General features: G+C 40.4%; 1 protein-coding gene across 1 annotated transcript in view; it reads right to left on the bottom strand.

Annotated features, from left to right (window-relative positions):
* Window positions 1–21,827, bottom strand: part of DHX9 (DExH-box helicase 9) — a 41,836-nt gene that overhangs the window by 13,678 nt on the left and 6,331 nt on the right. The window contains 15 exon segments of the mRNA XM_039484460.1: window positions 135–182; window positions 184–285; window positions 1,269–1,342; window positions 1,512–1,606; window positions 1,865–2,078; window positions 4,492–4,592; window positions 5,235–5,391; window positions 7,932–8,014; window positions 8,555–8,696; window positions 9,963–10,154; window positions 10,552–10,629; window positions 14,066–14,227; window positions 15,892–15,981; window positions 17,070–17,206; window positions 18,464–18,510. Coding sequence (XP_039340394.1) covers window positions 135–182; window positions 184–285; window positions 1,269–1,342; window positions 1,512–1,606; window positions 1,865–2,078; window positions 4,492–4,592; window positions 5,235–5,391; window positions 7,932–8,014; window positions 8,555–8,696; window positions 9,963–10,154; window positions 10,552–10,629; window positions 14,066–14,227; window positions 15,892–15,981; window positions 17,070–17,206; window positions 18,464–18,510 — 1,722 coding nt within the window.

Raw genomic sequence — 21,827 nt, 5'->3', positions numbered from 1 at the left:
TGGCAATCTTATCCCCATGATTTTGCGTTAATCTGCTTCCTCTGCTTGGGTTGAAGCAGCTCACAACTGTATGCTCTAATTTATGGAGTGCTCCCAACTGTCCCTTTGTCCCAGAAGAAGAGGCACAGCCTCACCTTTCAAAGCGAGCTCTGCTGCACAGATGGAAACAGAATCCAGCCCGCTCGGCCAGCTCGCCCTTTCCGTTGCTCAAGGTTAGTTTTTGATGCCCAGACTGTGGCATAGTTTGTCATATTGTTGTGAGCAGTGAACAGCTTAACCTTTTGTCTGTAAAAGTAGTAAAAACAATGAAGATCAAATATTGCCAAAGCAGGTCTGCACTGTATCATTTAATGCAGCAAAACTGGAATAAAAAAAAAGTTAACTGCTAGTCTTTCTGCTTAAAGAATAGTGCCCCCACTCACTGCATCAGAACCTGTATTTCTGGGACTTCTCCCAAAAGTTTAAATCTCAGCTCAAAGCTCTAATGCAATTAGTGATTCATGACTATAACATGCTCAAAGTGCATACAGCAAGTCAAAGTGCATAACAGACTAATATAGGAAGGCTTAATATTCCCCCAGCAACCATACAATGAGAGTTTAAACATAAGAATGGCCGTTCTGGGTCAGATCAAAGGTCCATGCAGCCCAGTATCCTGTCTTCTGACAGTGACCAATGCCAGGTGTCCCAGAGGGAGTGAACTTAACAGGCAATGATCAAGTGATCTCTCTCCTGCCATCCATCTCCACCCTCTGACAAACAGAGGCTAGGGATACCAAGATCTGTAGTATGAAATCATCCATTTGGAAAACAGTGTACAGGAATCCCACTGACACCCATATAAATGCTACTAGCATGGTATTCAAGTGACCAAGGACATACATACATACATACTTGGAGATATACCAATCTCCTAGAACTGGAAGGGACCTTGAAAGGTCATCGAGTCCAGCCCCCTGCCTTCACTAGCAGGACCAATTTGTGCCCCAGATCCCTAAGTGGCCCCCTCAAGAATTGAACTCACAACCCTGGGTTTAGCAGGCCAATGCTCAAACCACTGAGCTATCCCTCCCCCCAATTTACAGATACACCAATGTGGTTGTTTAACTGTGTAGATTGCTTGGGGAGCACACAACCACTGCAGATTAGGTCTCCAAACTCAGTCTTGGGGCTACAGCAATACAAGGAAGTACTGCATGTTACAAAACTATTTGGCATTCCAACAAAGAATACATTGTGTAAAATAAAGATCTGGATCGGGAACTCACTTGCAAGAGTCTATAACGTAGACAACGTCATTGATGGTAATGCTAGTCTCAGCAATGTTGGTGGATAAAATCACCTATGAAAACAGGAAAATTGTATTTGAATACATGTATTGTAACAACGAGCCAAGGACGGTCTGTAAGGTAACATGTAGAATGCCAGCATTAAAAAAAACTCCTCTCAAAAGTACAGGAGAGAGCAATGAAACTACACTCCATCTCTGTGTAAGTGGTATAGTTTCACACCTTGGTCACTCCAGAAGGCACTGGATCAAACACCCTGCGCTGTTCGTCTCGAGGAATTTGTGAATGCAGGGGCAGAATTCTGTACCGGTGGCTTCCTACAATATGAACACCAGGAGGTTAAACAACTATAACTGTTATGTACCAGACATTAAATTTCAACTCTCTCTTATCCATCCACTGCTTCATACTTAAACACCTTCCTTCAACTTTCTCTCATCCATCTACTCAAACCCAGCTCTCATCCTATATAGACACACACAAGGACCAACTCCTTCAGTCAAGTCATCTTTACATTCACCCAGTAACTGTTCTGAGGATGGACACAGTAGAAAATAACCAAAAGCTGTTTGTACCAAAGTGTGGATTCATTTCCAGATGCTTTTGCATGGTGTATATCAGGTTCCAGCCCGGCAAGAAGACAAGCACAGCTCCTGGAACATTCAGGGTCTCAATGTACTTTAGCAAGGCCTCAATGAGCTCAAAGGGAGTTTCCTTCTCGTTCAACTGGGCCATACAACGTTTTGTTTCTGGACCATATTCATCACTACATATAAGATTACAGTTGGCCTGCAGATGCAGAGAACAAACAAAAAACCTTTAACCAGATGGCACTCTGATACTATGGGGATGAGGGTCACTCAAACTAGATAGATGAATGGGATGGATGGATTGGAAACACTGTCCTAGGCTCAGTCCTGGCTCACAGGACAAGTTGGCCTGGCCTTGTTCCCCAGCTTTTTTCTATACGTATTCTCTTTTCAGAATTATAAACCAGTATAATTATAAATTAAGAGTAGGAAACTATCAAACCAATTAAATCTCCATTAGAACAGATGGAGCCATAAGTACAGCATCAAACTTTTTCTTTAAGGAAATACCAATATGTAGGTTTGAAAAAAAATTGTTTCTTTTAAGGAGAAATGGTCAATTTGCAATCAAATTAATTGAGATTTTTTGTGATTTTACAACTAAGTTTTTCCTGCTGAGGTGTTTCTCTCTCCTCTGTTGCTAGAAGACAGACCTAAAGTGCCAGCTGGGGAAAATTAAGAATTATATAGAGTAAATCTAGAAACTGACTACATGACCCCAACAGTGGTCTCAAATGCACAAAGTAACACAACATACACGTTTTCCCCCTCGGGCCCTACCGAATTCATGGCCATGAAAAATGCATCACAGACTATGAAATCTGGTCCCCCCCCACCCCGCAATGAAATCTGGTCTTTTGTGTGCTTTTACCCTATACTATACAGATCTCATGGGGGAAAACCTGCGTTTCTCACATTAGGGGTCCTGACCCAAAAGGAAATTGCAGGGGCATATGGTTATTTTAGGAGTAGCAGTATTGGTTCACGATATTGCCACCCTTACGTCTGCGCTGCCTTCAGAGCTGGGTGGCCAGAGAGTGGTGGCTGCTGACTGAGGCCCCAGCTCTGCGGGCAGCAGTGCAGAAATAAGGTGGCAGCACCATACCATGCCATCCTTACTTCTGCGCTGCTGCTGACGGTGGCTCTGCCTTCAGAGCTGGGCTCCCAACCGGCAGCTGCCACTCTCCACCTGCCCAGTTCTGAAGGCAGCGCTGCCACCACCAGCAGCAGCACAGAAGCATAGCAGTACCACAATCCTCCCCCCACGCGTAACAACCTTGCAACCCCTCCACAATTCCTTTGGGTCAGGACCCCTACAACTACAACAAAGTGAGATTTCAGATTTAAATAGCTGAAATCATGAAATTTATTATTTTTATAATCCTATGACTGTGAAATTGACCAAAATGGACCGTGAATTTGGTAGAGCCCCAGTTAAATGATCTTAGTCATTACAAGACTCATGACTATCTTTTTACAGAAGATACCATCACCCACAGCCATGTAAGGAATACAAGTTCTTGGTAGGCATAGTTGCTGGCAAAATCTACTGCAGCAAAAGTAGTAAGCTTGAATTCACACATCAGTTAAATTTTTTTAAAACAGGTGACGTGACAAAATGGGACTAGAACTTTATAAGGTAAATAAATACAATAAAAGCTGTTTTATCCAGCATGCTGGAGGAATGGGGGGGTGCCGGTAAATGAAAAATGCCGATTAACTAAGGGGGAGGGAGTTTGGGTGCAGGAGGGGGGAAGGGGGGGCCAGATCTGGGGGGTGCTCACCTCAGGCGGCTCCCCACAAGCAGTAATCTGTCCTGGCTACCTCTGCGTGCTGCCCCCACCCGAAGTGCTGGCTCCGCAGCTCCTACTGGCCAGGAACCAGGAGCAGCTGGGATAGGTTGCTGCTTCCGGGGAACCACCCAAGGTGAGCGGCCCCCAGATCTGGCAACCTGCACCCCACCTGCACCTCAAGCCCTCCCCTGCACCCAAACTCCCTCTCAGAGTCTGCATGCTGCACTCCAACCCCCTGGCAGCCACACACCACCAACTAGACTATAAACCGGACTTCCAATGAAGATCAGAAATGCAGGTTTATAGAGCTTTCCAGTTGGTGAAGTGCTGTATAAAACAGCTTTTACTGTACATCAATTAGAGGAGCATTCAGAAAATTCAGTTAAATACATCAACAGCAATCCCACACTATTTCAATAGTTACAAGGTTTCTGAAAGTGTTTTAGTGCAACAATGTTGCAGCCATTAAAACATAGCCAGTGAATTATATAGGAATTCATTTTATACCATTGTTCTGCTGTCTAACCTCTACCTCTGTCCCCGATTAGTTACTCATGCTCACCCATTAGTCTTTGTATAATAACGTAGGAATCATACTTTTCTGAAACACTGCAAATATTTAACCCTCAAAGAGAATCTGAAAAATTTTACTATACAGTACTATAATTTAACTTGGTTAAATTGTGTTCTGTCCCTAACAGGTCAAATGCTTCATTGATGTCCAAGTAAGAAAGGAGTACAGCAATGCATGCATGACATTGGTGCGCTGGTTCCAGCCAGTGCTTGTTTAATTTACATATATAAACAAGCCCAACATACATCATCATCTTCACCACCTTCTTCATCTTTGTCTTTCTTCTTCTTATCCTTTAATGGAGGAACAAACTGAGTCATCTGAATACAGTCTTCCAGAAAATACTCTGCAGGGACAGATCCATCAAGTTAGTATAGAGGATGCCCATCAACCAGTCACATAAGTTTCACTAGAGGGACATATTCTAACCATAGCTCTACACAGGCCCTTCCTAAAGATAGCCATAAAGTTTCAAAAGAGCAGGCTGAGGACTCAGAGTTTGAAGCTAGTGCTGGAGACGAGTGCTTGACTGACAGCCTTGGAAACCAAAATCCTCTATTTATCCAAAGAATAAGTACAGTATGGGCAATGGCACTACAAGCTTCCCCACACTCTCCCACCATTGTTCCTCACCCCTGACCAGCCAGCCTGTCCATTCAGGCTCTTCCCATGTATTTTCTACAGCAGTTTTTATACTGGATCATTTAGGCTGGTTTATTCAAGACAATAGATGTATGCATTATGTAGAAGCAACTCATTTTTAAATCACTATCACTATCTAACCCTCTAAGAGAAACAGTGAAAAAATTCACACTGTAGTAGTTAATGTTCTCTGACTTCTCTGCTGACATAGGATATAGACCAGATCTCAGGATACACTGAGATTCATTTGACCTGTTTAAGCTTTTGTCCCTTCTACTTTGTGCAAGATTGAAAAGAGAATGAATAAAACCAACTACTCAAAATACATGCTCAGCCAGTGTGTTACCTTCGACTGGGAAGGTTCTACCATAGACCTCAATGATGGGGCAACTGAAGAAGTATTCACAGAACATGCTAGTATCAATAGTGGCAGACATAAGGATAACTCTGATTTCAGGATATGCCTCAACCACGTCTCTCAGCACCACCATGAGGAAGTCCGTCTGTATATAGAGAAAACAGGAGTGTTAACCAACTAGCCAAGGCTGCCAGAAACATTTTCATTTCTCCAGTAACCCTAACAATAGATAAGCAACTATGTAATTGCCTATTCATATGAACAGCACTTATGTTGCCTTCTACTGAGAACCTTTCAAACTAAACTAACTTCTGAAAAACAGCTAGCATATTGGAGAATTAAGCACCTAGTTATCAACTGCTCATTTTCCCCCTACCAGATGAGACTAGTGTTTCAGTTGCTTCTAGAGTGCCTCCTTAAAGTGGTTTTGACTTCCATGTCAACAAGCTCAGAACAGTTAGTTAGCACCAAAGAACCCTTTGTGGTTCTAGTTTCCAGTCCTCATTAAAAAAAAATACAACTGAACAATTGCTGTAGTTCTACACACAGGACCTTCTACAACTGTAAATGAGAAGGGAGGTAATTGATGTGGCACCATGAAGTGGTGATCCATACTATGAAAACATTTATTGGTTTAAGTCTGGCTTATCTGTTTAGCTTGCCCTGCATTCAGACCACCTCTTAGTTTAAAAAACACCAATTCTGTACAAAAATCTAACTACTCAATACAATACATGCCCTTAATAGCATCTCTCCTATTAGAAAAGGAAAAGGTGCAGCTCATCCACAAATGCAAGTACAAATGCAAGTACATTTCCTCGTAAGAGGATTCAAAGTACAAATGAGGAACTTAACTTTGACACACTGAACTTTAATCATGTGACAAGATTCAGCTTTCTGGTGTGGAAAGCTGAAAGATACCATTAACGACTGCTTCTTGGAGCACCTAGTCCTGGAACCCATAAGGGCAGAGCCAATCCTTGATTTAATCGTAGGTGATGTGTGGGATCTGGTCCAAGAACGAATATAGATGAACAGCTCAGTAACAGAAACCATAATGTAATTAAATTTAACATCCCTTTTTGGGGGTGGGAGTAGGGGGGAGGGGAGAGAGAGAGAGAAATTCCAAAGAAAGGGGAATGACAAAAATGAAGAGGTTAGTTAAATGGAAATTAAAAGGAAGAGTCAAGATTGAAATGCCTGCAAGTTGCATGGAAACACCACAAAGGCTTAAACTGTATGTACACATCAAACAAAAAAAATAGCAAGAGGACTAAAAAACACCACCATGGTTAAACAGAGTAAGAGATGGTTAGAGACAAAAAGACATCCTTTAAAAATTGGAAATCAAATCTTATTGAGGAAAACAGAAAGGAACAAACATTAGGAACCATTAGGAAAGGGATAGATAAGAGAAAATCGTGATGCCACTTAATAAATCCATGGTATACCCACACCTGGAATAATGCATACAATTCTGGTTGCCCCATCTCAAAAGAAAAAAAAAAAGCTATATTAGAATTGTAAAAAGTACAGAGAAGGGCAACAAAAATGATCAGGAACATGGAACAGCTTTCACACAAGGAGAGATGAAAAGGACTGGGACTAATCGTCTCTTTTTCTAAGATGAGTAAGGGTTGATATGATAAAATAATGACTGCTGTGGAGAATGAATAAGGAAGTGTTATTTACCCTTCACATAAGAATTAGGGTTCACCCTATGAAATTAATAGGCAGTAGATTCAAAACAAACAAAAGGAAGACATGTTCACACAATGTTGAGTCAACCTGTAGAACTCGTTGCCAGGGGATGTTGTGAAAGCCAAAATTACAACGGAGTTCAAAAAAAGCAAACAGATAAGTTCCTTGAGGGTGGCTAATAACCCACTGGATAGACATAAGATGGTAAGGGACCCTGAGTCTGGATGACGGGATGGCTCATTCAATAAACTGCCCTGTTCTGTTCACTCCTTCTGAAGCATCTGACACCAGCCACTAGCAATCAGAAGATGGATAAATAGACTAGATGGACCACTGGTCCGACCCGGTATGGCCATTCTTATGAAAACCAAGGTAGATTCAGGTAGATTTAAAAAGAGGTTTTTAATTAATTGTGAATAAATTCAGCACAATATCCCCACTTTTATATTAAATGTTGCTCATTTTGCAGTGCTTTCAGGTTTTCAATTTGTTGCAGATTTTTGTACTGAACTACTGTATTGTAGTTGTCAACTTGATGATTGTGGCTTAAGTACTAGCATATTAAGTGGTATATTACTGTAGTTAAGAAAATGGAAGGGAAGGACAACAAAATTTCAGCCTATCCAATTTTCACTCTTATCTTCAGCACTAAACCACTTTGTACAAAGAGTACTTGCACTGTAGTGCTCTATTTGCTAAAGAAATCCAAAGGTGTAGGAGAGAGTCCTACTAGGACCTATAAAGGGACGTAAGAAGAAGCTGTGAAGCCTTGATCTTCAGCTGGAAACATCTCAGAAGTATTTCAACCTGTACTACAATTGAGAACAATTACAGAAGACTCAGATCCATAAAATTTAGTAAAATGCACAATTCCCTTTCACATAAGACAGGAACGCATACATAGCATTCAGAGTCAACACTAAGCAAACACAAAAGACCTGGTAAACAGGTAAAGCAATCCAGATCTCCAGCTCAGTAACTCACATTAATGTCTCTCTCATGGATCTCATCCACAATAACATGACTAATTCCACGGATCCCAGCCTCCAGTTTTCTTAAGAGGACACCTTAAAAAAGGAATTCACATTAATGGGGATAGTAACAGCTGAATGTTGAAATGGATCACAGCAGTTCAAACATTTATAACAAAGCCTCAGCTATGCTTTTATGAGGGTTGCCAACATCAGTTTACATCAAGAACTGTGCACATTTTGAAACTCTTTGTCTAAACCCCACATTTACACCTGTATGTAATGAGGAGAGGGAGCCCAAGTGTTGAGACTAAAGAGACCACCTCTCCCCACCCACCACCTCCCCATCCTAAACTTCAGGTGGCTACTCCTCATCTCACTTAGAGGGAATATTGTGGCTATGGTATCTGATCTGTACTCATTCTCAAACCTCTAATGAACCCAAAGACCAAATTAAACTGGCACACTTCCCTTTCCGTAATTGGAGAAAAGTTTGCTGGGCAGGTGAACAAAACTTGCGATTTTCATTCAGATTCTCCCTGAAAACAAGGACTGTTTTCTCACTGTCATCAGTGCCACTAGTGCCAGGCATTTAACTCAGATATTAGGCTGGTTGGGTAACAAAGCAATACAGACCTACAGTGCAGAACATCACACTGGCATGGGGGCGGGGAAGTACAGATTCAAATCGTACACTGTATCCACAGCTTTGCCCAGGTTCTTCTCCTCTCTCATACGACACACGCTCTGCCACGGAAACTGCACTGATCCTCCTAGGCTGAGAGGTGAAACTTTTTTTTGCACATTGTAAAGATGAAACTAAGCAAACTTACCTATTGCATAGACCTACAAGTACAGAGAGACTGGGGAAGTTAGCTGTGCCCTCTCCCCAAACTTTAATGTTGCAGGATAGTCATTTAAAGACAAATCTAATTGGTGAGCACCCAAAAAAGATGAGAACTACAATCCAAACTCTTAAAATACTCATGAAAATACATTACTAACAGCACTGGCTTGAGCCATGTATAGTTTAGGTAGGTAATATGAAAGTCCTACACAGCTCTGCCAGTGCACCTCAAAACATTTCTATCTTAAGCAGACCCTGCTGAACAATGTGAATAAACAGAAGCTGGATGCAAGTCAGTAGCTGCTTCTAATGGACAGTATCACACTGCAGACACTGCAAGAAGCAAACTACTTAAGCTGGGAATGGAGAAAATCAGATCACCAGAAAGATGCAAGCTCACCGTTTTCCTTAAAATGGTTCATCTTGCATAGTCCAGCTGATATCCATAGGCCCCCATATCCCTTATCTGCTGGATCCCATTCCTTCAGATAACCAATAGGTCTGACCTGCCCCACCTATCAACTAGGACAGGGATTGGCAACCTTTGGCACGTAGCTCACCAGGATAAGCACCCTGGTGGTCCGGGCCAGTTTGTTTACCTGCCGTGTCCGCACGTTCGGCCGATCGCTGCTCCCACTGGCCGCGGTCTGCCGTCCCAGGCCAATGGGGGCGGTGGGAAGTGGCAGCCAGCACGTCTCTCGGCCCATGCTGCTTCCTGCAGCCCCCATTGGCCTGGGCCGGCGAACCGTGGCCAGTGGGAGCAGCGATCGGCTGAACCTGCAGACGCGGCAGGTAAACAAATCGGCCCGGCCCACCAGGATGCTTACCCTGGCGAGCCGCGTGCCAACGGTTGCCAATCCTGAACTAGGATATTCCATTACTAAGTATCAGAAAGGACTGCACTATATATGCAAGTGCAAAGTTTTCTGGTGCTGTCCACGAAGATTATTTCATTAAGTCTTATCAGATACCCACTGCAACATGAATAATCATTACACAGACACATGCATAGTGAGTAATGAATTTAGTGTAATCAGTATAGCAGATGTTTTCACAACTGTCTAGAATGTGATTTAGTTTCTCCAGCCTTCATGAACTGTTTTAATTATATTCAGATTTAATAGCATGTCCAGATGGATATTTTATCATAATCCACCATGAGACCTAAATAATTTCAATTTATAATGCATTCCTCACTTGTGTTACTACAATGTTGCATTCTGCAGCTTTGCCGTTTTTGATGTATTCATCCAGGATGTACTGTGGAACCTGTGTGGTTTTGCCACAACCAGTGGCACCACGAATGACGACAACAGGACTGTGATGGATTGCATCAAGAATTTCAGTCTCAAATTTCTTCACAGGCAGTGTCTCCCTCTCTTGTAGAATCTGAAAAGAGACCCAGACCTTTCCTGTAATATTCAGCAATCCAACCCATTCTGCTCCCTATCTACATCAAGAGTATCCCACTCTTGCAAAACATGTACTCTACTCCACATTAGTGGGATCTGTGAACCTGAGAGATCTCTTCCTGCAAAACCCATAATGGTAGCATTCTTGAACTTGGGCAAAACATATTAAAGCAACCATTCCTGCAGCAGTAGTGCCCCATGCCTCTGAAAGCACTTGCCAGCAATCCCGAGTAAAACCCACAATCCCCAGCACAAAGAATTATCTACTGCACTCAGAAAGAGCAGCAACTCCAGGGCTAGGGTGAAGAAAATTACAGCAATCATTGCTTCTGCAAACTTACCAGCATGCCAAAAATCACAGGCAGCAGACTTACCCTCTGTAACTCTTGATCCTGCTCCAGGCGGTACATGAGATCATTTTTCAAGTCCATGCTTATCTGTTCTGGGGTGGCCTGGAAAGTACACAAAGGGTTAAGAGACTCATTGGGAGGACATCTGTTTATATTTACAATGAAAATAAACTTATTGCATTAATGTGGTTAAGTGGTACTAATGCAATGTTACCACAATAACCTTAACTTTAACCCATTACCAAATACTGAAATATTTGGATGATGAAGTTATATGTGCAAATCTGTAGTTATAAAAAGATGCAATTTGAACAAATCAGGAGTACACCATCAATATTACTTTGACAGTCCATTATCAGAAGACATCAAATGCCTGCCACTTCCAAAGACAGGATAGGGAACCAATGGACCAGGAGTTTGGTTGCGTATTTATCACAAAGATCACATGCAGTAATCCTTCATGTTAGGGCATTAGAATTCCATATGAAAGTTGACTCAGGGAACAGGTTATTTCCTCTCATACCGCAAAAAGGGACTTACTAGGTCTTCATTGAGATCATCAGTAGAAATATTCTCTTTGAGACAGTCTGCCAAATTGCAGCTTCCTACTCTACATAACTTTGGATGCGAGAATATAAAAAAAAAAGATGAAAATGGACTTCTAATTTATACTAAGAGGCCTTTTGGAAAAGGCTACTGCAAAGATGTAAGGTTTTATTTTTTAAAACCATGATAGTGAGGACTTAGCTTCACCTTCGAATCAGTGATGACTGAAGAACGCAGGCAATCCCAAAAGAAACAGCATCTTTTCATCTAGTTCCCTGAGCTATCCTACCATTTCTTTACCTACCCAGACTAGGATGCTAGAGTTTGGATGGACCATTTTTCTAAAAAAGTTAGTTTTCCCAGAAAATTTTCAGTAACAGTCTAACTCTCTGTTTTAGGCTTAGACACAAATGCATTGTACTCTGACTGAATGGAAAAACTATACATCAAGGAACTGCTGAAGTGATCACTCTGATGGCAATCTTTCACATGCATCATCCACAGATTAGCAATTCTGCACAAAAGGGCAGGAGGCAGTAAAAACCTTAGCTGAACTACCCACCTCCAATACTTAATAAGTAGGGCTGTCGATTAATTGCAGTTAACTCACGCAATTAACTAAAAAAATTAATCGCAGTTTTAATCGCACTATTAATAAATTTCAACTGGTATTTTATTGTTTAACTATTTTTGGATGTTTTTCTACATTCTCCAATATATTGATTTAAATTACAACACAAAATACAAAGTGTACAGTGCTCACTTTATATTATTTTTATTACAAATATTTGCACTGTAAAAATGATAAGAAATTGTATTTTTCAATTCCTCTCACACAAGTACCATAATGCAATCTCTTTATCGTAAAGTACAACTTACAAATGTAGATTTTTTCTGTTACATAACTGCACTCAAAAACAAAACAATGTAAAACTTTAGAGCCTACAAGTCCACTCAGTCCTACTTCTTATTCAGCCAATTGCTAAGACAAACAAGTTTGTTTACGTTTACAGGAGATAATGCTGCTGGCTTCTTATTTACAATGTCACCTGAAAGTGAGAACAGGAGTTCACATAGCACTTTTGTAGCTGGCATTGCAAGGCATTTACGTGCCATTCGTATGCCCCTTCATGCTTCGGCTACCATTCCAGAAGACATGCTTCCATGCTGATGACACTCCTTACAAAAATCATGCATTAATTAAATTCTGACTGAACTCCTTGGGAGAGAATAGTATGTCTTCTGCTCTGTTTTACCAGCATTCTTCCATGTACTTCATATTACAGCAGTCTTAGATGATGACCCAGCATACATTGTTCGTTTTAAGAACACTTTCACTGCAGATTTGACAAAACGCAAAGAAGGTACCAATGGGAGATTTCTAAAGATAGCTACAGCACTCAACCCAAGGTTTAAGAATAAGTGCCTTCAAAAATCTGAGGGGGACGAGCTATGGAGTATGCTTTCAGGAGTCTTAAAAGAGAAGCATTCCGATGCAGAAACTACAGAACCTGAACGATCAACAAAGAAAATCAACCTTCTGCTGGTGACATCTGACTCAGATGATGAAAGTGAACATGCACTGCTTTGGACAGTTATCAAGCAGAACCTGTTATCAGCATAGACACATGTCCTCTGGAATGGTGGTTAAAGATGAAGGGACATATGAATTTTTAACACATCTGGCACGTAAATATCTTGCAATGCCGCTACAACAGTGCCATGCAAACATCTGTTCTCACTTTCAGATGACACTGTAAACAAAAGCAGGCAGCATTATCTCCCGTAAATGTAAACAAACTTGTTTGTCTGAGTGATTGGCTGAAAAGAAGGAGGACAGAGTGGACTTGTAGGCTCTAAAGTTTTACATTGTTTTATTTTTGAATGCAATTGTTTTTTTGTACATACTTCTACATTTGTAAGTTCAACTTTCATGATAAAGAGATTGCATTACAATACTTGTAGGCAATGCATTTAAAAATACGATTTCTTTTGTTTTCTAAAGCAAATATTTGTAATAAAAAATATAAAGTGAGCACTGTACACTTTGTATTCTGTGTTCTAATTGAAATCAATATATTTGAAAATGTAGAAAACATCCAAAACTATTTAAATAAATAGTATTCTATTATTGTTTCGATCATACGATTAATCTTTTTACTACCGCGATTAGTCTTAAAAATTAATTGTGCGATTAATGGTAATATTAAATATAGTCATAAATCTTTCAACTTTGCTACTAAAGGATCAATTAATCTCCGTTGCAAAAAGGAAGCTGCACTCTGCCGAGCAAATCTTGTGAGTGATATGAAGTATATGTTCAATTTGCAGTATCATTCAAGATCTTAATTACAAACACATCTCAAACTTGCATTTAATGGACTGTTGCTAGGGCCGTGTTTTAAAAAACAACGCATAATTGTTTCAGCCAAGCAAGCAAAGCTCAGGGAGGAGATAGGGACATAAACCGCATCAGAAAAATAGAAAACAAGACTCTTGCTATGGGTATCCTATTTTGACCAGGTTATGCTGGTACTCAAGTCAAGCCAGCTGCATCCGCCAAGCCAACATTTCCTTTTCTTTACTAGGCCACATCATTGTTCTCTACGTAGCTGGAAGCCATGGAAAAGCAGACTGGTAAGAGAGTGACACCTGCTTGAAGCAGTTTCTCCTTTCAAAAGCAGGATTCCTGGGGATTGGGAAGACAGGCTGAGAATAGTTATAAACTGAAATTTAAAGAAGCCTATATGTTTGCCTTATGAAGTTAATGGGAGTGTTTAAGGGCTGCAAAAATGATAGCGTGAAACAAAATGGCCAAATAGGACAAGCAAGGGGCTGCTGTCAGATAGCCAAACCCAAAATCCATTAAGTCAATCCAAGAAGTCTCATGGATTATTGGAACTTTCCCCAGAAACCCGGAAAAATGCATTTACAAGTTCCAGGAATATGAAAATAGGAACAGATCCATTCTAAGAAACTGCCTTAGACTTACATATGCCAGAGGACCCTCATCAATATTGCAGCTGGTCCAAGGGTTCCAGTTTGACTGAGGGGGTGACCATGGGACAACTCCCATTTGATTCTGTCTCACAGATGGTTCAAAATGGGCCAGCTTTCCAATGTTGAGCGAAACTGGATAGCTTGGATCTTCAGGCTACAAGTTCAGAAAAATAAAAAAAATGTTTAATTAAACTGTAATACTGATGGGGAAAAACAGTGTAATGAAGTGTCTGAACTAGGGCTGCCGATTAATCACAGTTAACACATGCGATTAACAAAAATTAATTGCAATTAAAAAAATTAATTTGATTAATCGCAGTTTTAATTGCACTGCTAAACAATAGAATACCAATTGAAATTAAATATTTTTGGATGTTTTTTCTACATTTTCAAATATATTTATTTCCATTACAAACACAGAATACGAAGTGTACAGTGCTCACTTTATATTATTCTTGATTCCAAATATTTGCACTGCAAAAGTGATATACAAAAGAAAAAGTATTTTTCAATTTACCTCAAACAAGTACAGTACCATAATGCAATCTCTATTGTAAAAGCGTAACTTACAAATGTAGATTTTTTGTTACATAACTGCACTAAAAACAATGTAAAACTTCAGAGCCTACAAGTCCACTCAGTCCTACTTCTTGTTCAGCCAATCACTAAGACAAATAAGTTTGTTTATATTTACGGGAGATAATACTGCCCGCTTATTTACATCACCTGAAAGTGAAAACAGGCGTTCATCGCACTTTTGTAGCATGCATTGCAAGGTATTTACGTGCCAGATATGCTAAACATGTGTATGCCCCTTCATGCTTAAAAAAAAAATCATGTGTTAATGAAATTTGTGAATGAACTCCAGGGGGGGAGAATTGTATGTCTCCCGCTATGTGTTACCTGCATATATTTCATGTTATAGCAGTCTCAGATGACCCAGCACATGTTCATTTCAAGAACACTTTCACTGCAGATTTGACAAAATGCAAAGATGGTACCAATGTGAGATTTCTAAAAAGATTGACCCAAGGTTTAAGAATCTGAAGTGCCTTCCAAAGTCTGAGAGGGGCGAAGTGTGGAGCATGTTTTCAGACGTCTTAAAAGAGCAACACTCTGATGTGGAAACTACAGAAACCAAACACCAAAAGGAAAATCAACCATCTGCTGTTGGCATTTGACTCAGATGATGAAAATGAACATGTGTTGGTCCACACTACTTCGGATCGTTATCGTGCAGAACACATCATCAGCATGGTGGTTGAAGCATGAAGGGATATATGAATCTTTAGAGCATCTGGCACATAAGTTTCTTGCAATACTAGCTACAACAATGCCATATGAACGCCTATTCTCACTTTCAGGTGACATTGTAAACAAGAAGCAGGTAGCATTATCTCCGGTAAATGTAAATAAACTTGTTTGTCTGAGTGATTGGCTAATAAGAAGTAGGACTGAGTGGACTTGTAGGCTCTAAAGTTTTAGATGGTTTTATTTTTGAGTGCCGTTATTATTTCTACATAATTCTACATTTGTATGTTCAATTTTCATGACAAAAATGGCACTATAGTACTTGTATTAGGTGAATTGAAATATACTATTTCTTATGTTTTTACAGTGCAAATATTTGTAATCAAAAATAAAGTGAGCACTGTACACTTCGTATTCTGTGTTGTAATTGAAATATATTTGAAAATGTAGAAACCATCCAAAAATATTTAAATAAATGATATTCTATTATTGTTTAACATCGCGCAATTAATCTCATGATTAAGTTTTTTAATCGCTTGACAGCCCAAGTCTGAAGCATGCACCCACCTGTGGCATGACCTCAAGAGAAAGCTCCTGTATGATGCTATTCAGCTGATTTTCCAAATCAGGAGAGATCACCACTTCATAAGGTTCTACCTGTGAAATTAAAAATACTACAATAAAAACCCAAGATATCCACAAGAACCTCACTGGAGAATATCTCGAAACGCTAAGAGGCTTCTAAGGAGAGAGAAGTGAAAGGGGACACTGACAGCTCAGAACTCATATTTATTAAAGGTACTTTTTATACAAAATTTAAGTTCAACAAAAATCTATGTTTTTAAAAAAAGGTTTTTTTGTTTGTTTTTTTTAAATGAACATGTAGACAATTCTTTCAGTGTTTGCAATCAAAATACTGCAGTACTACTAACACAAGAGAACCCAAAACTGACTGGTCTGCTGACAAGTTACCATATTTTCCGGCGTATAAGATGACTTTTTATACTAAAAACAACCCCCAAAAATCGGGGGTCGTCTTATAAACAGCGGGCAGCCCAGAGCCCTCTGATTCCCGGCCGCAGCTGGGATTTAAAAGGCTCTGGGCTCCCCCCCTCGGAAGGGGGGGTAGTCTTATACGGCGAGTATAGGCCAAAACCTATGTTTTAACTGTAAAATTAGGGGGTCGTCTTATACACCCAGTCGCCTTATACGCCAGAAAATACGGTAAATCAAGTTTGCCAGAAGCTGGAAATGGGACAGATGGGATGGATCACTTGATGATTACACCTGTTCTGTTCATTCCCTCTGGGGCACCTGGCATTGACCAGTGTCCAAGACAGGATACCAGGTTAGACGGACCTTTGGTCTGACCCACTATGGCTGTTCTTATGTTCTTAAGTTGAAAAATAGAGATTTTTTATTTTTAGTTTTACTATTGTAGAATGTGACCACAAACACACACACACACCATCCTTTCAATATGCATGCATACCTCTCTGTTGCTCCAAGCGCACAGGTGCACACACATACATACACACAAATACACACGCAGTTATTTCTCTGTTCATCCCAGCCACTCATCTTTCCCCAGATCAAAATCAGTCTCTGGTCCTGAAGATCAGAAAATTGCATTAGCTTCCCAAGCATTAAACATGGAGCATAAGCAAGCAGGGACAAATTTACACCAGTTTACTGCTCCTTCTGACTCAGAGGAATAGTATCTGCTTCTCCTATAGCAGACTCACTGTTTCTCCTTCCTTCTTCTTTGTCTGCCCAGTGTAGGGCTCGATGACGCCAAGATGGTAGAGCTGTCTGACCAGGGACAGAGCACAGGACTGTGCTGCCAGCTTTTTGTTTGATCCATGCTCACGAGCAAAGATTCCTGTAGCACACAAACATTAAGGTTATAGTAGCCAATGATGCATGTTGTCTGTGTGGGTAAACAGCTTTAGCATAAGATAGCAATATAAGATGGGTTTAGTGGCTACTTAGAAGCAGGTTTCAGTAATGATCCCTACTGAGAAGAGGGACTCCCAGCTCCAGCCAGGCTGTAACCAACAAAAGTTAATTCACATTACAGTATTCATGCAAGCAGGTTTACCTTATAGCACTCAGCCTACCCAGGCTTAACAGGGCTTTTTCCACAACATTTGTGAAAGCCAGGACTCCCTTACAGCACTCACCTGGACCAGGTTATGCTGCAGGCCCATTTTCAATTTCAAGGCACCAGTCTACAAAGCCAGTAGAAACTTGACACTTGTTTTTCTTGTGTCTTCAAATACCTAACAGTTTGGTCATTTTAAGGTATCACACTACATCAATTTTACTGCATTAGGGACATTATAAAAAGATCATCAATTGACTGGTGAAGTTTCTAATTGTGTAGATATCTGCTAAAGTTCAAATCACAAGACTAAGACTTCTGTGCTTGGTATCTTTCAAAAAACCACCAAACACCACACAACCCACAGGTTTCTAACTAGCTGTTCTGAAATTGTGTAATTTTTGTGATTCTCCAAGGTTCTCCCCCCCCCCCCCCATCTTCCTCCATCCTAGTCCTGTATATCTCTATCCTGGATCACTGACTAGATACTTAAACTGAGCAAGGAGGCTTCTTGAATGGTCCTACTTCTAGCTCTTTGCTTGCTTTGGACTTTACTGCAGTAGACTTCCATGAAGGCAGAGGCCAGCTCGTTAAAAATAATTTCTAAAAGCAATAATTCAAGCAGTGCAATAACACTAGATACCTGCATCTCTCAGGTGGTTCAGGGCCAAGAGTCTTAAGCTATTTCACTAACCAGATATACGGGTATTTGAAACCACCATACACTATGTAGCCAGTTATCACAGGCCATCTCTTTACAATGCAAAAAGGAAAGGCCTATGTGTTTAATGAACAAGCAGCTGAAAGGTTTACTGGGGGAAAAGGTAAAAGAACATTTCCATAATAGCAGTCAATGGTGAGAAGACTTCACACCATTCAGCAAGCTGCTTACTGGGGCCCACTGCGGCACTGCCAGCAGTGCATTATTGCATGAAACACCATCCAACCAGTGTTGCATGTACTCAGAATTATGCTCATGTTTCTCTGCTCTAAGACCCATAACTAGCCAGACAGGAGGAAAAGGAGGACACTTACTTCTGCCCAGCTGCTTGACATAAATGGTCATTTCTGCAATAAAGCTCCTGTAAACACACAGAGAGAGACAGTTAAGGCTTTAATTCCTGAAAGTGGCTGAACCCGACATTTCCAAGATGGCCAGGCTTTCCAACTGTTTAGACAAAGCTCATCAAAACTCAATTATAAAACAATTATTTCCTCCTTAATTCTAGAACAAATGAAACATTAACCTTAAAGTGTGTGGTTTTTCCCTCTGAAAAACCTTGTACAGTGACACCTTCTCAATCGTGAGATCTGCTCCCTGTGTATTTTGAGCAGCAGATTCATACTTCAACAACTAATGACTAAAATAAGATTCTAGTGCTTTTAATCCCATAAAAACTAATTCAGCTAAGTAAAGTTTGACTGATGGATCAATTGTTCCAGTTGCAGATCCAGATTCTTCCCTTATTTGTTCCCTATGCAACTTGACAGTTAATGGGCAACACCAAAAGAAACCACACGCACACTGGACTGATATACTAGTAAAAATGCAGCTTAACTTTTGAACTGAAAAGTGACTTTGAAGGACTGGCAACTGGACAAAAAAAAGTCTGGTAATTTGAGTATGTCTGATCTGGATTCATGAACACACATACCCATGATGTCATTTTACAGTTACTTTTCAGAACAGAACCTTAAGAAACTGACAGAACAAGACAGAACTATCTGACGTGCCTTAAAGAGGATGGATGGGGCGGGGCTGGGGAGAAGAGGATATCTTCACTTGTTTACACCAGCATCAAGGTATACATGTTTCAACACAAGAACAGGCTCCTACCCTGCCTGGAATCAAGTGGTGAAGTGTGACCAAATAGGCAGATAACAGAGTTGCTTTTGATTTGTAGTCAATGGTTTTGTTAACAAGATTCTTATATGCAGTACTGCCTAACACTGAAATGTAGAGCAATCTGCTCAGATTGCTTTCATTTCCATGTGTTCTGGCTTTGCCTTCAGTCAGAACACAAACATTCAGACTGCTAACCATATAATAAACTTGTTAAAAGAGACTACTGGTACGATTAAGGCTGTGATTTTCAGAGACACTTAAGGGAGTAAGACACCCAACTTCCACTGAAATTCAATGGGAATTGGGCACCTACCTCACAAGTTTTGCACCCCCCCCCTTTTTTTTTTTTTTAAATCACAGCACAAATGCATGTTCGAAGATTAGAAATTAAAACCATGTTGTTATAACTTTGGGTTTAAACTTGCAAATCTGATCCAAGTTGTTTGGGCTCTAACAGATGCAGTTCCTCTCTGAAAACTATGCCTCTGGTGCTTCCACTGCTGCAGGCAGAACCTTGCAGCTAGGACACAGCCTTGATTTCTCGCTGTAAATAAAACAAAGGTTAGGTGAGGATTTAAGTTCAATGTTAGACTCCTTCCTGCACCATCAGTGAACTGACCTTCAGGCACAGCGGCTTCATGAGTCAAAGGCCACTGGCTCTCAGGGATACAACAGCCACCCTTTCATTAATGACACCGATGCCAGTATGTTTCTCAGCCAGGCTTATAGTCAGCACTCAATCTCATTCTCCTCCACCTAAGGGGGGAACAGCGACACCAGAAATCAGTTTACAATAGACTCCCATGTGATTGCTTAGTTCGGCCTAAGCAGAAGCACATGTGTGAATGAGCACAGATCTCTGGTGTCGCCGTCTGCTACCCCTTTCAGCATGAAACAAGCAGCAATGCTGTACCCAGACTGCCAGTGAAGTCCCCAAAAGGTAAAAGTCTTGTCCCATCATTTGCTAAAATATTCGTTTTTTAGTCTGTGCCCCAGAAGTTCTACATTTACATTCCTGTTACTCAAAATAAACCCTCTTGATTCCAAATGTATGCTATTATCAAGTACCTGTACCCACTCAGTTTTGAAGGGACAGTGACAAAAAAAATCCACTGAAGAGACATTTCTCCTTTAAAGTTTCTCACTTATGGAAGAGTAAAACTGACACTCAATATAAAGAATATTAAAAAGATCAGAACTGGCAAGTTATATGTAGACTTGGAAGGATTAGCTTTTTACTGGTAAATGTCAGCAAGTTTAGATATCATACACATACAAATGGACAAAAGACATTACCATCAATAATCTAAATTTACAGATAAGCAAAGTAAGAAAAATGCTGCTTGAGAACTTACAGTTTGATTTAAGGTTATTTTCCTTGTATCTTTTGACATGTGATATTTACAATTTGTGTTTGGTTTCTAAAGCTTTAACTTTCTGAATCTCTATGTCTGTCATTAAACAACTGTCTGACACACTCAGTTTTGTACACCTGAAAATTTAAAATATTGATATTATCTTTCAACGTTATAAAAAAAATCAAAAACTGAATTCGGCCAAGCCTAGATATATGTGAGGATTGGTGCTTCCTGAAAATACTACTATCACCCTACTTCTTCAATCCAGAGATACAGTGCAACTATTCCTCTGCTTTTACTGTATATATACCAGAAGGATTCACCTAATATGCAAATTTACTCCTGGCCTCATATTAGAATAGGTCTGAAGAGTCAGATCCACTGTAACAGGTTTCTCTCACAATCCACTCTTTCCAACATGCTGATCCACATGAGAGTAATCCATACGAGCCTTCCTGGGAGTAATAAATACTACACCCTGGAATGCTCTTTGGAAGAACAGCAAGCAGGCTGAGAAACATACCAGTACCAACCACCACCCCCACTTTCCTCAACTACATGGATTTTAAGGTCTCCACCCACAAGGAATCCATACCACCACATACACGAACAGCAACCTGCAGATTACAGAAGTAAACACTCTGCTGAACAACACTTAGAACCTGAATTTTATATGTACTCAGTAGTATACAGTTAATCCTCACCCCATTGATTTGAAAGAGGTAAGTGCTCAACATTTGGAAACTGAAATGGAAGTGAACTGACTTGAAGCAATGCCAATACAAGGTTTACATGAGTACCGGGGTATCTTGATGTCAAACACATAATGTGTTCGTATATCTGAAAAAGATTTTTATGAAATTTCCCACCATTAATAGGAATTGACTGGAGAGGTACTTCAGAGTTCCTGGCAATCTTCTGAGTGTAGACCAAGGGATATTGGAATCAGAGAAAACAAAAATCCAGCTGTCTCTCTTGATAATAGCATAACCTTCAGAGAACACATTTAGGATGGCAAAGGGCACAGCAGCTTTCCAAAAGGCTTATTTATACAGAACTGATATATTAAAAAAAAAAAAAAAAGTATAGCGTCTCTCACCACAAAAAGATTCCAGTAAGAAAGAAAACAGACTTTCCCTGCCACAAAAAGTTTCACTTTTTTTTTTTGGGGGGGGGGGGGGGGGGGGGGGGGAGG

Source organism: Mauremys reevesii, linkage group 8, assembly GCF_016161935.1.
Source record: "Mauremys reevesii isolate NIE-2019 linkage group 8, ASM1616193v1, whole genome shotgun sequence".
Taxonomy (NCBI): domain Eukaryota; kingdom Metazoa; phylum Chordata; order Testudines; family Geoemydidae; genus Mauremys; species Mauremys reevesii.
The sequence above is the reverse complement of the archived record's forward strand: the minus strand, read 5'-3'. Positions and strand labels throughout refer to the sequence as shown.